The sequence below is a fragment of the Pelophylax lessonae genome (genome assembly GCF_965119305.1).
Source record: "Pelophylax lessonae genome assembly, chromosome: 1".
NCBI classification, from domain to species: domain Eukaryota; kingdom Metazoa; phylum Chordata; class Amphibia; order Anura; family Ranidae; genus Pelophylax; species Pelophylax lessonae.
Window position 1 is genome coordinate 577,247,573 of NC_138768.1, and position 22,292 is coordinate 577,269,864.

The 22,292-nt window shown below is 40.3% G+C and overlaps 2 protein-coding genes across 3 annotated transcripts in view; one reads left to right on the plus strand and one right to left on the minus strand.

Annotated features, from left to right (window-relative positions):
* The window catches only part of RUFY3 (RUN and FYVE domain containing 3), a 388,583-nt gene that overhangs the window by 121,083 nt on the left and 245,208 nt on the right, over positions 1 to 22,292 (plus strand). The window lies entirely within an intron of this gene.
* Positions 1 to 22,292, minus strand: part of LOC309548572 (C-X-C motif chemokine 10-like) — a gene marked incomplete at its 3' end in the record, with an annotated part of 79,233 nt that overhangs the window by 55,048 nt on the left and 1,893 nt on the right. Inside the window, exon 3 of the mRNA XM_082248546.1 lies at positions 22,043 to 22,154. Within this exon, the coding sequence (XP_082104672.1) occupies positions 22,043 to 22,154 (112 nt within the window). The remainder of the gene's footprint in view (positions 1 to 22,042; positions 22,155 to 22,292) is intronic.

Here is a 22,292-nt window from a genome sequence, read left to right on the forward strand (position 1 = left end):
ATATGTTGTATAATTATTTTAATTGTGAAAAACTCTCAAAAAAAAAAAAAAAAACGGTGGCTGCATCCTACTTGGCTCCTCTCTGCCCCTTTTTTAAGAAATTCTGATTTTCAAAAGTTCCAAGGTATGCTAATGTGTAGGGAAGTAAAACGTCAAAACAGAAAAATACAAAAAAACATAAAAGGATATAGATGCTTTTCTCTCATGGGGAGAAAGAATACATTCTCCAAATGAGGAAGTCACATAGGTGATGGAAAAGAGAACTGTTTTAAAAATAATAGATTACTCAATCAGTTTAAACTTTTAATAACACCTAACATAATTATGTAATGTTCATTATATACAGTATGCCGTATTCATGAATTTGGAATTATTAAATGACTGGTTTACAGTGTTTCATAAAATATACCATTAAAGTATAACTAAATGTAAGGGTGTTTCTGGGGTGTCATGAGAGCAGTGGCGGCCTGTCAAATGGGGGCATAGGGGCGCCGCCTCCTCAAGGCTAGTCATCCGTAGTCATCACCATTAAAAAAAATAAAATGTGTTCCTTTAAGTGTGCATGGGGCGCCGAACACACTGCTGTCTATGGAGAGGGGTAGGGGTTTTGTCATCATGTGATTTTTTTCAGTGAAGCTTATTGCCGTCCTTTAGAGTGTCCTCGGGGCACAGAGCGATGAGCCCCGAACACTCCCACTGTACCATTGCCTTCCTGTGATTGGTCTATAGGATGTCCGACGTCGTAGGGCGGTGTTTTGGGCATCACTGCATTCTTCCCACATTGGAACCAGAACGCGGTAGAGCCTGCCTGAGCCTCACCCAATGCAGACATCTCTACTGGCTCTGCTACACCGGACTGTTGCAGACAGCGCTACAACAAGCCAGCCAGCCAGGAGGACAGCTTTGAGACTGAGAGCGGGAGGGAGTCCAGTCGATCCCCGACTTCAACTGTTACTTACTCTGCTGCTGCTGAACACAAAAGGTGAGTGGAAGCAACCCTCCATCACCAGCTTGCCAGGGAAGGGAATGGATCATGTAATGGGCAGACTGGAAGGATTTAGCAGGTGTAGTAGGCTTCTAGTAGAGAGGCCAGCCTCAGCACTTGCGTATATTGATTGGTTTGCGCAAAAGTTATAGTGTCTGCAAACTATGGGATATTTTTATTTATTTACATTTTTTTCTTTTTTACTAGTAATGGTGGTGATCAGCAACTTAGAGCGGGACTGCAATATTGCGACGGACAGTCAGGACACTCTGACACTTTTGACACTTTTTGGGGACCAGTTACACAATACAGTGATCAGTGCTTAAAAATTGCAACTGTAGTAATGACACTGGCAGGGAAGGGGTTACCATCAGAGTCGATCAAAGGGTTAAATGTGTGCCTGGATTGGGCTTTACTACTGTGGGGGAGGTACTTGTACTAGGAGAAGACATGGATCAGTGCCTCTGCTTAGCAGAGACACAGGATCCATGTCTTCTGTAGTGATAGAATGGCGATCTGCCTTGTTTGCATAGGACATTGTGTCTGCCGTACGCGCCAATCATCTGTGTCGTGCGCCCCAAACCCGGAGGTGCAGGATTAAATACTAGGTACATGATCCTGCGCAGGAGAGCCACCTTGCCACCGTATATATACAGTATACGGTCGACAAGCGATTAATGGTAGGCTGGACTTGAACTATGCTGTGGTGTCTCATACTTTTAGCTTGTAATATTTCCAGTAGTGGCATGGCTTGCTAACATTCCCATTTCACGGTCCTGCCAAAGGGTAGCCCCACTAAATATAACTCTCCATCTTCTCACTCCCATGACCAACCAATACCAACCTCCTGGCCCATCAAATTCTTGCATAAATATCTCAGCTACTGGATGCACCAGAGGCCAAACCTCAGACATATCACAGCAGAATAAAGATTACATCACTGAAAAGTAACTCCTAAATGCAACACCAAATTATATTTTTGGCACCTGTCCAAATGCTTGTTGCCATGCTATGATGATATCTGATAAGTTTGATGTCATGGCCCAGCAGGGCCTTTAAATGTTGTATAATTTTTTTCATTGTGAAAAACTCTCAGTAAAATTTGTTTAAAAGAAAAAATCAACCAGCTGAATTAGAAAATTGTCGGTCAAACAGTAGCTGCGTCCTACTTGGCTCCTCTCTGCCCCTTTTTTCAGAAATTCCAATTTTCAAAAGTTCCGAGGTATGCTAATGTGTAGGGAAGTAAAACGTCAATACAGAAAAATACAAAAAACCATAAAAGGATATAGATGCTTTTCTCTCATGGGGAGAAAGAATACATTCTCCAAATGCGGAAGTCACATAGGTGATGGAAAAGAGAACTGTTTTAAAAATAATAGATTACTCAATCAGTTTAAACTTTTAATAACACCTAACGTAATTATGTAATGTTCATTATATACAGTATGCCGTATTCATGAGTTTGGAATTATTCAATGACTGGTTTACAGTGTTTCCTAAAATATACCATTAAAGTATAACTAAATGTAAGGGTGTTTCTGGGGTGTCATGAGAGCAGTGGCGGCCTGTCAAATGGGGGCATAGGGGCGCCGCCTCCTCAAGGCTAGTCATCCGTAGTCATCACCATTAAAAAAAATAAAATGTGTTCCTTTAAGTGTGCATGGGGCGCCGAACACACTGCTGTCTATGGAGAGGGGTAGGGGTTTTGTCATCATGTGATTTTTTTCAGTGAAGCTTATTGCCGTCCTTTAGAGTGTCCTCGGGGCACAGAGCGATGAGCCCCGAACACTCCCACTGTACCATTGCCTTCCTGTGATTGGTCTATAGGATGTCCGACGTCGTAGGGCGGTGTTTTGGGCATCACTGCATTCTTCCCACATTGGAACCAGAACGCGGTAGAGCCTGCCTGAGCCTCACCCAATGCAGACATCTCTACTGGCTCTGCTACACCGGACTGTTGCAGACAGCGCTACAACAAGCCAGCCAGCCAGGAGGACAGCTTTGAGACTGAGAGCGGGAGGGAGTCCAGTCGATCCCCGACTTCAACTGTTACTTACTCTGCTGCTGCTGAACACAAAAGGTGAGTGGAAGCAACCCTCCATCACCAGCTTGCCAGGGAAGGGAATGGATCATGTAATGGGCAGACTGGAAGGATTTAGCAGGTGTAGTAGGCTTCTAGTAGAGAGGCCAGGCTCAGCACTTGCGTATATTGATTGGTTTGCGCAAAAGTTATAGTGTCTGCAAACTATGGGATATTTTTATTTATTTACATTTTTTTCTTTTTTACTAGTAATGGTGGTGATCAGCAACTTAGAGCGGGACTGCAATATTGCGACGGACAGTCAGGACACTCTGACACTTTTGACACTTTTTGGGGACCAGTTACACAATACAGTGATCAGTGCTTAAAAATTGCAACTGTAGTAATGACACTGGCAGGGAAGAGGTTACCATCAGAGTCGATCAAAGGGTTAAATGTGTGCCTGGATTGGGCTTTACTACTGTGGGGGAGGTACTTGTACTAGGAGAAGACATGGATCAGTGCCTCTGCTTAGCAGAGACACAGGATCCATGTCTTCTGTAGTGATAGAATGGCGATCTGCCTTGTTTGCATAGGACATTGTGTCTGCCGTACGCGCCAATCATCTGTGTCGTGCGCCCCAAACCCGGAGGTGCAGGATTAAATACTAGGTACATGATCCTGCGCAGGAGAGCCACCTTGCCACCGTATATATACAGTATACGGTCGACAAGCGATTAATGGTAGGCTGGACTTGAACTATGCTGTGGTGTCTCATACTTTTAGCTTGTAATATTTCCAGTAGTGGCATGGCTTGCTAACATTCCCATTTCAGGGTCCTGCCAAAGGGTAGCCCCACTAAATATAACTCTCCATCTTCTCACTCCCATGACCAACCAATACCAACCTCCTGGCCCATCAAATTCTTGCATAAATATCTCAGCTACTGGATGCACCAGAGGCCAAACCTCAGACATATCACAGCAGAATAAAGATTACATCACTGAAAAGTAACTCCTAAATGCAACACCAAATTATATTTTTGGCACCTGTCCAAATGCTTGTTGCCATGCTATGATGATATCTGATAAGTTTGATGTCATGGCCCAGCAGGGCCTTTAAATGTTGTATAATTTTTTTAATTGTGAAAAACTCTCAGTAAAATTTGTTTAAAAGAAAAAATCAACCAGCTGAATTAGAAAATTGTCGGTCAAACAGTAGCTGCGTCCTACTTGGCTCCTCTCTGCCCCTTTTTTCAGAAATTCCAATTTTCAAAAGTTCCGAGGTATGCTAATGTGTAGGGAAGTAAAACGTCAATACAGAAAAATACAAAAAACCATAAAAGGATATAGATGCTTTTCTCTCATGGGGAGAAAGAATACATTCTCCAAATGCGGAAGTCACATAGGTGATGGAAAAGAGAACTGTTTTAAAAATAATAGATTACTCAATCAGTTTAAACTTTTAATAACACCTAACGTAATTATGTAATGTTCATTATATACAGTATGCCGTATTCATGAGTTTGGAATTATTCAATGACTGGTTTACAGTGTTTCCTAAAATATACCATTAAAGTATAACTAAATGTAAGGGTGTTTCTGGGGCTGTCATGAATGAGAGCAGTGGCGGCTTGTCAATAGGGGGCGCAGGGGCACCGCTGCCCCAAGGCTAGTCATCCGTAGCCATCACCATTACAAAAAAAAAAATGTGTTCCTTTAAGTGTGCACGGGGCGCCGGACACACTGCTCTCTATGGAGAGGGGTAGGGGTTTTGTCATCATGTGATTTTTTCGGTGAAGCTTATTGGCGTCCTTTAGAGTGTCCTCGGGGTGCAGAGCGATGGACCCCGAACACTCCCACTGTACCATTGCCTTCCTGTGATTGGTCCATAGGACGTCCGACGAAGTAGGGCGGTGCTTTGGGCATCACTTTCTTCTTCCTGCGTTGGAACCAGAAAGCTGTAGAGCCTGCCTGAGCCTCAGCCCATGTGGACATCTCTACTGGCTCTGCTACACTGGACTGCTGCAGACAGTGCTACAAAAAGCCAGCCAGCCAACCAAGAGAACAGCTTTGAGACTGAGAACGGGAGGGAGTCCAGTCGATCCCCGACTTCAACTGTTACTTACTCTACTGCTGCTGAACACAAAAGGTGAGTGGAAGCGACCCCCCATCACCAGCTTGCCAGGGAAGGGAATGGATCATGTAATGGGCAGACTGGAAGGATTTAGCAGGTGGAGTATGCCTCTAGTAGAGAGGCCAGCATCAGCGCTTGCCTAGGTGATTTATTATGATTTATTTGAAAACTAAATAGAGTATGTATATAAGGAGTATGGCGCTACTCTGTGTAATAATTAGGGTAGAGTAAAAATCAGTTGTTCCCAACTCCTATATAAATAGGAAGACATGTGAGACTGGAGCTGAGATGTGTATTGTGTATACCCTCTTGTTTGATGCACATAATGTGGTACATATATCCAGCAACCAATAAATGAATAAATAAATGCAATAAATTAATCCAATAAATAGATCAATAAATAAATAAATAACCAGTGCTGGGTGATAAAATAATAAGTGGTTTGGTCAATCATTGTGCCAACTTCAAAGTGTCTAGGTGCACATAATAATTGATGCAGTGAAAATGTAAACGGTAACACACCCACAGATATGGTGCGAAAATGGAGACCACTTGCCAAACAAAGTGCTATGTGCAAAAAAATTATGTATATATATATATATATATATATATACATATATATATATTACATATATATATATATATATATATATATATATATATATATATATATATATATATATATATACACATATATACATATATATATATATATATATATATATATATATATATATACCAATAACTGTGTTATACAAAATTAACAAAGTGCTATGTGCAAGGAAAAATTCCCATAAATCAATATAGTCCAAAGATATGGTGGTGATATTCAGTGCTTTTAACTCGTGCCAGAAGATATGCTAAGGTGCTTGGTGCTTTCCTTAATTCTTGCTGTGCTCAATACGGTGCTCTGCTCCCCTTATGGTGTTGCACTCACCTCATAAAGGGGTAATGAGTCTTAAGCAGCAAGTGGATCCCTGGGTAATCCTGTGTATTCCTCTGGATGCTTAGAATAGGTTATTTACACCTCCTGAATCCTTTGGGGTACTGGTATTCATAAACCTGGAGCCTGGCGGCTCCTCTGCTGTCACTCCCAGGCTATTCCCCTATCAGAACATATTAGTACAGCAGGGAAGATCGCTGTACTAACATCGGATTGTACTAACATGCTCCTGAGCTGCTCAGCAGGCTGAATGTGTCATGTGTTACATTTTAATTCATAAAACAGTATGTAAAATACGCAAATGTTTATTTGCAAAACAAAAACTGTATATCAAATAAAGATAAATAAATAGATTTAGTGATAGATGGAAAGATACAGTATGTTATTAGATAAAAAATCTATTAAGTTTTGATAGTTATAAACGTAAAAAATGGCCCTTTCACACTTGTGTGACCTAAAAGTCACGCAATTTTTTGCCACGTTTATTGCCGCAAAGCAATGCCTATTACATTTTTCTGTTTGCGCCCCCCCCCCCCCCCCCAAAAAAAAAAATTTGGAGCACCAGCCGCCACTGCATGAGAGATGACCCTTTCCTGACAGCATTGCATCCACTCACTCTTGCAGCAACTGAGTAAACTTCAGGACCTAAAGCTGCAGCACAATGTATGTACAGAAAATACATTTTTTGAGTGGCAGAATCCCCAAGAAATTTAGCAGGGGCTGTAGGGTGGGCTGAATCCATCAGCTGTAAATCCAGCAAGTTGGCATTCAGCGGCTGGGCATGGGAGTGGCTGGGGGCATGCTCTTTCTTACATTCTATTAGCCTGAGTAGGGAAAATTGCCTGCTGAATGCTACAGTTGCAACCTACAAGGTTGGGTTGGCAGAATACGAGAAAGCTTGCAGCCTACATGCACCCTTACTCTAAGTGACACCATGCTGACCTTCTTCCTTCCTGGAAAACCCATAAGGTAAACCTCTGACACCCCTTAACCACTTTAGCCCAGGAGGATTTGGCTGCTCAAAGACCAGGCCCTATTTTGCAATTCTGCACTGCGTTACTTTAACGGACAATTGTGCGTTCGTGCAATGCTGTACCCAAACAAAATTGAAGTCCTTTTTTTCCCAAAAACAGAGCTTTCTTTTGGTGGTATTTGATCACCTGTGTGATTTTTATTTTTTGCGCTATAAACAAAAAAAGAGCGACAGTTTTGAAAAAATAACAATATTTTTTCACATTCTTTTATATGAAATTCTCAAAAAAAATGTAAAAATCTAAATTTTTTTAACATTTTAGGCCAATTTGTTTTCTGCTACATATTTATTGGTAAAAAAAATCGTAATAAATCGTGTATTTTGATTGGTTTGCGCAAAAGTTATTGCGTTTAATGGTTGTGGAGGGGGAGAGATTGGCTTTGCTAATCATTCAAAATTGATTGGCACCTTCCCCATTGTGAAAATTGTGTAAAGAGAGAAGGGGGGTTACCAACCCTGTCCAGAAAAAGGGCAGAGGTGGAACCAAGGGGGATTTAAATGTGCCACAGATGCAAAAAAATTCCCTCCAAATTCAATCCATATTTAAAAGTTGATAAAAAAGTTTTTATTGAAAATACATCAAAACAGACAGACATACATATTCATTACAATTTTGTATATATGCATTGTACATCAAGCAAGATACTTAGATTTAAGAGAGCCCATATAGGGACTATATAAAAATACAAGTTGCTAGAACTAAGTTGCGTTTACTAACTATAGGAAAGATTTATGTCATTTTTTTTTTTTTTTAACTAGTAATGTCAGCGATCTGTGATTTTTTTTGCAGGACTGCGACATTGCGGCAGACAGATTGGACCCCTAACTGACATTTTTGACACTTTTGGGGGTACCAGTGACATTAGTACAGTAATCAGTGCTAAAAATATGCACTGTTACTGTAAAAAATGACCCTGACCGGGAAGGGGTTAACTGTATTGGTGATCAAGGGGTTAAATGTGACCCTGGGGGCGTGATTCTAACTGTCAGGGGGCGTGGCTTGTGAGATCATCACAGAGACATGCGATCCTATATAGCAGGATCACATAGCCTCTGTGATCATCTAAGGGAGAATGACAGGCGGCTGTGTTTACATCAGCCATCTGTCTTTCTCTCTCAGCTGCGGGAGATCGCGAGTAGCCGGTGGCCATCGGAGCCGCCGGTCACATGCACTGGCTCCCAAACTGACAAGTGGGGGCGGGAGCGTGCCGCTGGCGGTGCGCGCTTGCCTCCTAGAGTCTCCTGAGCGAGCGACGTTATATTACGTTGTATTGCCCAGGAGCGACTGCCTGCCGGCGGTCATTATGTGGTTAAAAGACTTTCATCCTTATTGCTTAAAGTAGAACTATAGGCAAAACATTTATTTTTTTTTTTGGATAGAGTAAGGGAGGATTATAACCCCTGTTAGATTTTTTTCACCATCTGTGTCCCATCACGGAGATTTACCTCTACTTCCTGTACCATAGCCAAACAGGACTTGAGAGGAAATTCCTGCAAATTAGGGGAATTCCTTAGGGATCCCCAGGTCACCGCAACTAGGGACCCCATTAGAGATTTCCCCTTTATTACTTCTCTGGGGACAACCCAAAATTTGGGATTTTCTCTTACTTTTACTTTCAATGATAATGGTAAACAGGACAAAAAAAGAGGGTTAATCTCCTTAACAGGCTCACAGACAGCAATAAAAACTGACACTTGTTCTATTCTCTCTCCACTCTCTCCACTCTAAAACTACTAAAAAATTTGCCTTTAGTTATACTTTAAGGCAGCTCATGGGGGATCTTGTATAGGTAGCAAAAGAGGAGCTGGGGAAAGAGGTAGTGTGCGTCCCTTTTCCTGCCGATGGCTGGTATTCAGGTGCAGTCCCCAAAGAGCCCCATGGTGAGAAGTCATGTATCTTTTCATACATGTGGTACCTAAATATTCTATGGTATTACCACACTGGATGTGCTTTTAAGCACTGGCAGAGACTGCAAAATGACTATGGTGTGGTGAAAAGCATTTTTCAGCACATGTGTTGAAAATGTCCATACAACCTTACTCTAGAGAGTAAACAGGTGGATAGCAGTGCCCTGCACCCATGGAGCTCTGCCATCCAGTGGATAGGACAGCTGCTCCCTCCATCACTCAGTGACCTTCCCCTGGATGACATCATGCCTCAATGATGCTGTGTCTGTCCCCCACTCTCTCCTCTGCAATTTCTGGCACCCAACTACAGCAAGGAGATCATCACCACCTCCCCCTTAACTGGAGCCAACTTGGTAGAAGCTGTAGCTGCTTGAACATCTGTGCCAATCTGCCTGTTGTCACCTCCCTCTATACTCCCATTGAGCTCCTCCTCAAACTCAGATGCAATTAATTGCTGTGCATCCACCTGCAGCAAATGGTTGATACTATTCTCAAATAACTTAGCCAACTCCTCTGTGCCAGGTTGCTGGGAAACGTCAGGGGTAACCGTGGAGGAGAGGGCAGAACTTGAGTGCTTGGCCTTTTTCAAGGTAGGCAAAAGTAACTGATCTACTGGAGGAAGCAGCAGGTCATACAACTGTGATAGGGCAGACTCAGAAAAACAAACATTGCTATGTAAATGCTATTTGCAGACAGCAATATACATATGTCCTTTTTACACAGAATTAAATCCCAAAGGGATTTAGCAGATGGGGAGAGGGATGTTGCGATACCAAAAAAGGGTACAATGACAGGTATAAATGCAGAAATTATAGATCTATAAAAAGTCTAGTCTTTATTATTTGACATGGGTAAAAAAGACAATGTCTTACTGACAGTATATAGCATCAATTCCAAAAATATTGACAATGCGGCATACATTAAAAGTGCACTAAGTACAAAAGGTAAATACATGGGCGATATATGTAGGACAAAACTCAGATATAAGGACTCCAGACCCCTATGCGTTCCATCTTAAAGTCTTCTTTTGGGGGTATATTTGTCCTGAGTTTTTTTTAGAATATATATGTGTATATAATAGACAGAAAAATAAGTGGTACATATAGATATAGACACAATCAGCAAAAATATGGGAGAACAACCCAAAGAAAATAGTGACATAATACATTAGTATATAAAGAGACTTACATCTAGATGAAATCCAAAAAAAGGTAAATGCTTGTTTATAAAAATATGTTGCAGTGGCAGTGTGCGGGTGATACGCAGGGGAGCAACCAGACACCCAAACCAGAGGCCACAAGGGACTGAGGCAAAGATGGGCGGTAAAATCCTAATAAAAAAAAGGGGGAATATAAAAGGGAATAAAAAGGCTCCAAAAAAAAAAAAGAAGAAAAATATAATTACCTTATTGCGGGGCAGATGCTTTGTATCAGTTGACCCGGTATAATGTAGAGTGGAGGAAGCCTCAATTTTTGAGATCCCTGGTATGTACCAATATGAGGGACACAGCAGAGACTAGTCTGTTCCTACAAACCGGTCTAAAGTGTTCCAAGTAGAAAGAGGAAAAACATATGTTTTAGTCTTTTGTTTAAAAGTAATACTTATCCAAGGAAATATTACCTCCATTTGACCGCACCGCATGCACTCCTTCCCTAAGCAGCAAGAGAGTAAAAGTGCATGCATAGCAGGTAAGTATATAAAGGGAAAAAGACCCACCCACCAGGTGTGATGAGCCAATCCCCAGATGGCAGTTCACGGAATGACGTGGTTTATGCTTGTATCCATTGGGTAGAATGTGATGGCTAGAATCCATCAGAAAACGACACCATTGGCATTGCCCACAGGGATGTGTTCCCTGATTGATTCAAGTTTCAGCCATGGGAATGGGAGTAGTAAATGTACTCGATACGAGTTTGTCCTTTAAGGAGGGAGCCCTCCTAGAGGTAATCAATGGTTTTGAGGGGATACGTTGAGCAATTTTCTTACCAGCCTGAAGTAAATGCCAAAAATTGGAAATATGTTTACGTATAGTATTGTGTTGGGAATTAAATGTAGTAATGAATCTCATAGGTTCTCAGACGTCCTATAACGAAACGCGTAGGGTGGAGTCTAAACGTCTTACGTCACTTCCGGTTACGGAGCCAGAGCCGTGGAACGCGAAAGCTTCTCGGCGTGCACTACACTGATCCTGATCAGCCCAACGAGTGAGTCTACACTGTTTTTTCCACACTATTGCCTTGCAAGTTTTACAACCATGGGGTTATATTTCTGTTGGAGCATTTAGATCACCAGGATCGCTACAATATCTGCCCATCAGATGTGGAAGAAACCCCGGAGTTATTGTAAGCCTGTCTCCCTATACACAGGTCGTATTGCTAGTGTGACATCTAGTGGTGAACACGGATGCAAACACAATTTTTGCTTTGTTTTTTTCCTTTTATTTCTCAATTCACCTTCTTTCTATAATTTGAGGATACAAGTCTTTGATGTTATTCTGGACACTTTGCTGAGGTTTTTAGGCAAGGAGTTCACCTTCTTACTATTCTAAAAGTGATTTATTTTAATATACACTATCTCTGAGGAATTTATATACACCTTTCTATGGAATGTATTCTGTGATAATTTGCACTATTCACATTTCACTGTCACTTTGCACTTTATCCATCTCTTAATAAATTATTTTCATATTTTGTGCACTTTTATTACTAATATTTATTGCACTTTCCTTTGGCTCACAGTATAGCACCTATATATACTGAGCACAAGTTGGGGGTTTGTGGTACATATACCCCTGTTTATTGGTATTTACTGGCACATTGATTTATATCACTTTATGTGATGATTTTTATGAGTTATAACTTATAGGTAACGCCTTGTACCAGCCTCCACACATTTTTTTTCAATCTCATAGGTTGTCTGACGGTGGAAACGGCTCTGGGTTTATCTGAAAGTAATGAGGATCTTGATAGCTTGAGTGCTTTTTTTAAAGCCTTGCATAAACAAGTTTTCAAGTATCCTCTATGCAATAAACAATCCCTGAGCTGGGAGGCTGCCAATCTAAATTTGTCATCATCACTGCAATTCCGGCGTAGTCTAAGAAATTGAGAATAGGGAATGGAGCGCATCAAGGGCTTGGGGTGGAAGCTATCAGCTCGTAGAATTGTGTTACCAGCCGAGGGTTTACAGTAGAGGTCACTCACCAGCAAACCCTCGGGGGTAACCTCTATGGAAACGTCCAAGAATGTAATTGTATCAGAGCTGTACGACATCATAAAAGACAGATTATAGTCATTTATGTTCATAGCAGATAAAAACTGCTGTAGAAGGGCTGGAGAGCCATCCCAAAGAAAGAAAACTTTGTCTATATAGCATAGCCATAAAAGAAAATGTTGAAAAAAGTGCACAAAATCATCTGAGTGGAGAAACAGATGCTCCCATTCTCCCAGGTACAGATTGGCGTAGGATGGGGCACAACAAGTCCCCATCGCTACGCCCTGTACCTGGAGGAAAAAGGAACGATCAAAAGAAAAATCATTGTGGTAAAGAATATTTTCCAGAAGGTCGAGAATATATTTGAACTTATCCTCAGAGTGCGCCACGCTCTGAGAGAAGAAGTTGTTAACCACTTGTGAACCCTTGGAATGGGGTATCAATGAATAAAGTGCCTCCACGTCAAAGGTCCCCAAAAGGGTACCCTTAGGGACTTGGAGGCCATCTACTCAAGATAAGAAATGACTTGTGTCCTTCATGTATGATAGTAGGCTCATGATAAATGGTCGAAGAAAAGAATAAACAAAAATACTCGCGTTCTCTGAAATGCTAGAGTTCCCGGAGATTATGGGTCTGCCAGAGGGATCTGAAAGGGATTTATGTATTTTGGGGAGTGCGTAGTCTAGGATGCAGGTTACAAATGAAGTCAAAGTTTAGAGATGATGGTCTGTATCCAATATCTTATAGAATTTCTTCAATCTTCAGGCACATATTTCTATAACTTTCAGCATCCATGACCACAGTTCCCCCCCCCCCTCTTGTCAGCCAGTTTGATAACTATAGACTTGTCCTTGGCCAAGGAATCTAGGGCCTTTCGATGTTCTAAGGATAGATTTGAGTCAGATGAAGAAGAGCAGGCCTGAATTGATTCAATGGCCTTGGTGGTGCACTGAAGAAATGCTACTAAATGTGGGTTTAAATAGACCGATGGAAATCTGTGTGATTTCCTTTTGAACATAGGTTGGAGCTGAATCAGGGGAAGGAGGGGGGAGGTCCAAGAGACCCTCCAGATCAATGCGGTCTATGAGGTCTCGTTGATCTCCCAAATCAGAAAGAAGAGTCAAATCCCGCAAGGCCCTCCTTTCTTGGATGGTTTCCGAGTTTTGTCCTACATATATCGCCCATGTATTTACCTTTTGTACTTTGTGCTCTTTTAATGTATGCCGCATTGTCAGTATTTTTGTAATTGATGCTATATACTGTCAGTAAGACATTGTCTTTTTTACCTATGTCAATTAATAAAGACTAGACTTTTTATAGATCTATAATTTTTGCATTTATACCTGTCATTGTACTCTTTTTTGGTATCGCAACATCCCTCTCCCCATCTGCTAAATCCCTTTGGGATTTAATTCTGTGTACATAATTTTGGGATAGATACCACAAGTTGTGTTTCCCTAGAGTGGAACAGAGCAGCATTTCCATATGTCATTTTTAATTTTGCCTATAGCTTTATTTTAAAACTTTTCCTAGACACACTCCCACAGCTTATGATTGGTTGTCCTGGTGGGATAGCTCATGTGGGTTTGGACTCAGATCCGAACATGCCTCAGCTCATCCCTGCTAATAATACTTCTAACAACTCCTGCAGTCATAGTGCAATTAACCTAAAGACAGGTTGAGCAATAACGTATATGCTCAGCAAGGCCATTTGGAGGCAATGCAAGATTATAGAACTCTTGCTCTAGCTGGACCAGATGGGGCTTTTTGTACAGGTAGGAAAAATTCACACATCTGTTTCAGTTTCAGAACTGCCACAAACAGTTTGGAGGGTTGTTCACACCAGGGTGGGAATTATAGCATTACTGCCAGTTTGCTGACTAGAAAACTAGCAGTAAGTAAGACCAGCTATTAGCTTGCGTATGGTATACTAGCTGTACTATGCCATGGTCATCCATTGCCCCGGGCAAAGATGCCAAACTTGTCGTCCCCTCCCATTTGACTGATTTCTGCAGCTAGGGTCCCACTCCCAGCTGCCACCACAGCTGTCTCAGCATCACAGCACAGCTGGTGGTCTGCCAATTGGGTTTCATGGGAAACCAAAAGTGTGCAGTGATTTTGTGGGACAGGGAAGTTGCTAGAAATTTAAAAGACTTGGGGCACCCCTGGGCACTCCAAGGAGAACAATAATGCAGCATGTATAACACTGTGGTGAGCAGTGAGTATGGTTGGGACATAGCTAAGTAGAACCATTCATTACATATGCTTTTTTTGCACACAGACTATAGACGTAGAGCTGGCCAGGTGGGGATGCCTCACTGGTTGCAGGAAAGCCATTGGCCTGGATCTCTAACAACCAGAAGCCCCAAATAGGAAGCCGTCACATTTAGCAGAAATAGTAATACTAACAATACTGCTGCTAAATATAATTTACTAATGAGCCAGACATGTGGTAGGCTCCTTTCTGCACTATGGGCTGGGCTCCTAGCTATTTTCTTATGAGCTCATATGCGCTGGAATAGCACTGTCGCAAAACTAACCACATGTTTATATATATTTTTTCTTAGGACTGATGCTAGTGAGGAGCACTTAATTAGTAAATGTGTCATTCATTTTTATTGATTTATGAGCAGTGGCAGATTTAGGGACACAGTGCTTGCAACAAGAATTATAAATAGCCCACACTGCATTTTTATGCAAGCCACAAAAATGTATGTCAACACGCGACAATGCCGCACACGCCAACTCGTCCCTCAAAAAAAAAAAAAAAAAAGTATTACATTCATTTTTATTAGGTCAATAACTATCATTATTAGTATCACTAAAAAAAGTTTTAATTATTAACATGTTAAAAATTATTATTATTATTGCTATCATTATTATTACAAAAAAATTATAAATGACCCACACTGCATTTTTATGCAAACTACAAAAATGTATGTCAACACATGTCAATGTCACGCATGCAAACTTGTCTCTCCAAAAAACAAGTATTACATGAATTTTTATTATTAGGTCATTTTATTGCTATAATTAGTATCACTAAAAAGTTTTAAAATGATTAACTTGTTAAAAATGAATATTGTTATTGCTATCATTATTATTCGAAAAAAAAAAAAAAAAATGTTAAAAGATATTACGTATTAAAAGTGAAGGAAAATCTTTTTTGAAAACTTCTTCACAGGTAAGCATTTTATGACAGAAGAGATTCTGTTATGTCTTTCTTTCACAAATGCATCTCCCTGTCTGTCAGTGAGCTATGTATGAGCAGTATGTTTTTGAAATAAGGTACCGTATTTATCGGTGTATAACACGCACAGGCATATAATACGCACCTTAATTTTGGAGAAAAGTTTCAGGGAAAAAAGAGAAATTTTAAAAAGAACTTTGAATCAAAATAAGGGTCAGTGCCCATCAATGCAGCCTCACCAGTGCCCATCAATGCAGCCTGATCAGTGCTGATCAATGCAGCCTTACCATTGCCCATCAACGCAGCCTGATCGGTGCCCATGTGCAGTCCCACCATTTCCCATCATTGCAGCCTGATAAGTGCCCATCTGCAGCCTCACCATTGCCCATCATTGCAGCCTGATCAGTGCCCATCTGCAGCCCCGTGATTGCCCATCATTGCAGCCTGATCAGTGCCCATCTGCATCCTCACCATTGCCAATCATTGCAACCTGACCAGTGCCCATCATTTTAGCCAGATCATTGCTCATATGCAGCCTCACCATCGCCCTTCATAGCAGTCTGATCAGTGCCCATTTGCAGCCTCATCTTTGCCCAACATTGCAGCCTGGTCAATGCCCATCTGCATCCTCACCATGGAGATGGAGCTGCCGGATTACACAGAGCAGGATCTCCCGCAGCCGCTGTTATACGAAGTCCCGCCTCCTGGCCCAGCACCTATGATAGACAGCACATGTCCTGACATTGAACCAGTGTGCTGTCTATCATGGGAGCCGGTCCAGGAGGCGGGACCTTGTATAACAGCGGCCACCGAGTACGCGGGAGATCCCCACTCTGTGTAATACGGTGGCGCTCACCCCTATTCCCCTCCAGAAATATATCGGCGTATAACACGCACATATTATTTTCACTTTGTTTTCAGGGAGAAAAAGTGTGTGTTATATGCTGATAAATATGTTAACTCCTGTGTGCATGCTGACCTAGCCAATCACAATGGTGAAAGACTGAACCCAGCCGTCAATACATGCAGTCCTTTACATATATATTTTACATTCGCATCAGCCCCTGCCCTCAAGGAGCTTACAATCTAAGATATGGAGGGGAACATGGATATCGCAGTACTAAAGGAGATTGCTTTGCTGGGTAAAAGTGCCATAATGTGCAAAAATGCTGTGCATACCTGCACATTATGGCAAAAAGCTCCTGTGGCTCAATTTGTTTATTTTTTCTGTCTGTTTACTTTTGCATTACTTATTATTAAAGAAATACTAATTATTTAATTGCATTATTAAAAAGTATTTAAATATTATTAAATTAATGTAAGTATTAAAGTTGGGGTGAAAAGCTCTAGAAAAGGCTTGTCAATGAGCATTAAAGTGGTTGTAAACCACTTACATATACCCATATACTTCATATACCCAGTGAAGTGAATAGCCACAAATGATACACAGAGATGAAACAAATCCTCCTACATATGTTTTCCTCTTTCAGCAGTACACAGGGAAGGATGGGGATACTGGACTTACACTGTGTGAGAGATGATTGGAGAAAAAGGACAACCCCTCCACATAGGCAGAGAAACGAAGGAACATGCAGAGCTGTAGTTCGAATAGACAAGCCCTGTAGCTATCTACCTCTAAGCTCTCTCCCTGACACAAATTTTCAGCTACTGTTATCACATGTGTCAGAGAACTAGTCAGAAGTGAGACATACTGATAACAGAGGAACTGAGCACCAGGTAGAAACAGCACTTAGAGCTTTGGAAAGAGATCAGTAAACACTACATATATATGTGCTTAGTTCAACTTTCATGGATGGGGTTTACAACTACTTTATAGTACTGCAGAATATGTTGAAAAATGCATGTCAACTCTATTGCATTTTCTATGTGTTTTTTTTTTTTCCAAAACTGAAAATTTTATTAAAATAGATTTTTCAAAGAGATTGCAGTATATCCATAAAGAGTTGCTAGAGATGGTAGGGCATACACAAAAAGCCTCTGTCTGAGAATGTATAGTCATATTTGAAGTAAGCAAGCACTGGCTTTATCTTAACAGATGTAAAGAAAAATAGTGAGATGGCAAGGTAATGTTGATACCAACAAACAAATGAAACATGCTAGAAAAAAGGTGCTTTCTGTGTGTCTTTATGTGTGTTTGTCTCCAGCATCAAATAACATAGCCAGCACTTTAAGCACCAAACAGCTTAAAACAGAATTCATTTTTTTGTTCTAGTTTTAGGGTCATTTAGTAAATAAATGTGGTCATTTTCCATATATCGCTCTAGAGGTTTTTTTTATGTCTGTATTCTCCTTGTCATTTTTTTACTTTCAATGGTTGGCTACCATGCTGCATTGTGTCCTTTTTCTATCAGCCATAAAACAAAAGTAGCTTTACACCATTGTATCCCAAACACAGGTATATTTATTTAGCAAAGGTGTACAACAAACATCCTGTCAAGAATCCTCCATCTTTGACATGTTTTATCCAGAATTGGTTTAATTGTAGAGATGATAGAGGTAGCAAGGGTAAGACATTCATATACAACCATTTGTATCCATTGGCTAATAGATCTTGAGGTCTCAAAGGGGTTGATTTACTAAAACTAGAGAGTGCAAAATATGGTGCAGCTCAACTTCAAGGTTTTTTTCTTTGTCAAAGTTTAATTGAACAAACTAAAGTTAGAAGATGATTGGCACAGCTGAACTAAATTTTGCACTCTCCAATTTTGGTAAATCAACCCCAAAGTATCTTTGATTTTCTGCAAAAATCCTATTTTTCTGCAAAGTTACACCAACTTGCCCAAATATGTATAACATTATCAAATAAAGTACATGAAAGGCCGTGCCCTTAAAAACGTTGAGGTTTAAGTATCACCTTCATTAAAACCTATAAAAAACAATAAAAGCAAATTAAAAACACTCAACTAATAAGTTAAAGAGTATTTGCATGCTTACAAACAAGAATATGCTCTATTTGAAAGGATCTTCCTTCACAAGTAAAGGTCCATTTTTCGCTGGTCTGGAAATTTTTTACTAAATCAACACATAAATATTTTGTTTGCAAAAGTGATTTTATTTATTTTCTTATTTTTTATACAAAAAATTAAAAAAAAAACAAAATATATCCAGCAAAATATAATTTACAATATGGCACATATTATATTCTTATCAAACAATATTTACAAATGTCACAATATTTACATATATATTGTATATATACAGTATACACACACAGACACATGGGCATAAAAAAACATTTTGCACATTTTTGCAAATCTGCTACATGCTAGTGTTCATTAAAGATCTAAGTCACGCACTCTTGAAGTTGTAAAATGTAAACATCGGTACTTTTGAGCATAATTCCAGTGGTAAAGAGTAGGGATGGGCCAAATGACCCCCTGTTCGGTTTGCACCAGAACTTTCAAACATCGCAAAAGTTTGGAACCGAATAACGAACCCTATTGAAGTCTATGGAACCTCAACTGGAAAAATCAAAAGTGCCCATTTTGAAGGCTTATGTGCAAGTAATTGGGCATACAATGGTTATAGGGGGTCCAGGTACCGCTCTGGGGGAACATGAATCAATGAAAAAAAAAGGTTTGTAAAAATTATTATTTTTAAATGAGCAGTGATTTACTGAGGCTTAAAGTGAAAGCATCAAAATGAGACATAACAATAAAAATGAAAAACTCCTTTCAATATAGTGCCTGGGGGGTCCCCTTAGACTACCTGTAAAGTATGTACTGTCTATAGAAGCTGCCACAGCAGAAATAATTGCTTTATAAGGGTCCATTCACACTAGCGTGACTTGTCAGGCGACTTGGTCGCCTGACAAGTCGCGGTCGGTCGCCTGCCATTGATTAGCACAGGACCCGTTCTAATAGGAGCGACAATAATCGCTCCGACTTAGAAAAAGGTCCTGTACTACTTTGGGGCGACCTGGAGGCGACTTGCATTGACTTCAATTATATGACTTCACAGGTCGCCCCAGCAAGTCGTGTCGCCCCTGTCTGAATGGGCTCTTAGGCCAAAAAAATGACATTTTCCCTGCAAGCTTTCTTTATTTTGTAAACAAGCGCTTGGGGAGCCAGTCTTTATGATGAAGCCAAAATGTTGTGCATTGGGAACAAGATTAGAGATTTTTTGGAGAATGTCTGGTGTCTCTTCAGACTGGAAAGAAGTAATAGGTAGCGGCTGGGGGAACATGTCTGCCAATTTGTGGACCAGTGTTCTCCCCTCTCTGTAGGTCCATGTTCCTACCTTCCTCAACCTCAGAACCAACATCTGAATCAAGTAATGGCTGTGCATCACCAAGGAGCAATAACTCAGCTGACTCCTCCATGCCTGACAGGTCAGGAATAGTTGTGGGCAACGAGGCAGATTTAGCCACTCTGGCAGCTGCAGTGAACTGCGCACTAGTCTCTGCTTGGGTGACGGAGGATGAGGAGGAATGGTATGGTATAGTAAACCAGTCCACCACCTCCTCTGCATGCTGTGGCCGGATAGCACCAGCAACATCACTAAACAGAGGATATAATGCCCTGCCTAGGGACTGAGCACGTCCACCTTTGCCTGGAGACACATACGCTGCTGGCCCTCTCACAGTGCTATAGGAAAATCTGCCTCTCCTTGTTGGCCCCCCAAATATGACGGAAAGGTGCTTACTAACAAAATGTAATAAAGATGTGGAAATGTGTACGTGGATGCACTTTAATCAATGGAAAGTGGTGTTTGGTGCATTTTAACTTAAGTAATAACTACACAGACACACTCCCCCCACACACTACACTATACTGCAGTAAATCTGCACTAACGCACAGAAATATACTGCATTAAATGTGCACTAACGCACAGAAATATACTGCATTAAACGTGCACTAACGCACAGAAATATACTGCGTTAAACTTGCAGTAACACACTGAAATATGCTGAGTTAAATGGCACGCAACGTACTGAAAAATACTATACTTTTATAGTGTGGGTTGGGACAGAGTCATCATTACTTTCTCCAATCATGGCTCGGACAGTGCTCTGTGCCCTGATTGGGCAAAGCTTTCATTGCTTCAGCCAATCAGGGCTTTCAATGCGGCAGCACGGTGCATTGTGGTCATTCGGAGGGCCAAACAAACTGTCGAACACCCAGATAATTTCGATGTTCTTCAAACAGGCGAACAGCCAATGTTTGGCCCGAACTTATGCTTGGGCCGAACCATTCGCCCATCCCTAGTAGAGATATGACTTTGGGTAAGATCACTTCTAAGCAGCGGGGGCTTAGAAAATCTTTCGGGTTTACATGGTCCATTCAGCACATAAAATTTGCAACAGATTCACTTTAATATGTTAAAAACAACAGCTATTTCTGTGTCATAACCAGTTTGTGTAGGGCAGTAATTACTTAATCAATATACAGCACATACTGTATGGACAAAAAACTATTTTGTTATTTAACAAATCATTGGCAGTAACTAATTTAAGTTCTAAAGAAATGTTCTTCGTCATCCTCCACTAATAAAAAAAAACTGCAAAGCTGCATCACAAGATAAATGTGTTAGTTCCCTGTAATATACTGCTTTCCACATTATTGCCAGCTACTCTGCATTATAGCTAAGCATGTTGATATGTAATGATTGTCATAGGGGGTAAGTCATAGGGTCTTATCTTCTTCACTCTTTTCGTGATGGATGCTTGATCACTTGTATTTTCTTCCTGTTCATAGAAGAAGAAAAAAAAAAAGACTTATTGGCTGCTTACTGGTAAAGCATATTTTATAAAAATCTAAGTCTAGGCAAAGCTACAATTGTATAAACATGGGGAAAGGTTAGGAACTCTGTAGGGTTTTTTGCAAGTAACTGTTACAGTTAGAATGAGTCAGTTTGCAAAAAGTTAATAAAATAATTAGTATATAAATAGTACATAACCATTGTCATTTTTATCGCTGTCTTTGTCCCTATTGAGAAGATTCCTCTCACTTTCTATCCCAATAACCACAATCTCTACAGAAAAGAGAATTCCCAAATGGGGACACAATAAAAAAGAACTAACAAACTCAACAAATGTATCATAAATACGGCGTGAAAATACACAATAACACACAATGAGGTTGATTTACTAAAGGCAAATAGACTGCACTTTGCAAGTGCAGTTCCTCCGAAGCTTAGTTAATGAGGGGAAGCTCTGTTGACTTCCATCATCCAATTGTGTGCAAGCAAAAATACTTTTTTATTTCCCTTCCATGTAATTGGGTATTCTTTGTAAAGTATAGCTTTAGTTTACTAGGCATCGGAGCAACTGCACTTGCAAAGTGCACAGTATATTTGCTTTTAGCAAATCAACCCCAATGTGTATACTGGCTGGTAACAACTGGAATTATGCTCTAAGTAATAAATTCTCACACAATCATAAACAATGTTTTGATTTGCCACATCTGTAATTAAATTGGAGTTTTTTAATCCTAACCAAAATGTATTGGGAAATGCAATTTTAGATGCCTATCATTCTGCTTTATCACAACAGTATAAAAAAAAAAAAAAGGAAACTGTTAACAAAAGCTAAAAAAAAAGTTTTGTTAAATCTATAAATCATTATCTTTATATACGTATTGTCCAATAAAAAAAACGTACCCAATCTTTCCATCAAGAATATCTTTTACTTGTTTCATGGCAGGTCTAACACATTTTGTTTCTGTTTTTGAGAGAGCTTTCTTAGAACCTTTGCGTTTGACAGTAGCGCTGTAAAGGAAAAACACAATATTAACACAATAATAATCTCATAATCTAATTTCATTCTAGTGGCTATTTTCATATTCATTCACAAACGGCACACATAAAGTTCTCACAGCATACAGCTCACAATTACAGACATATATA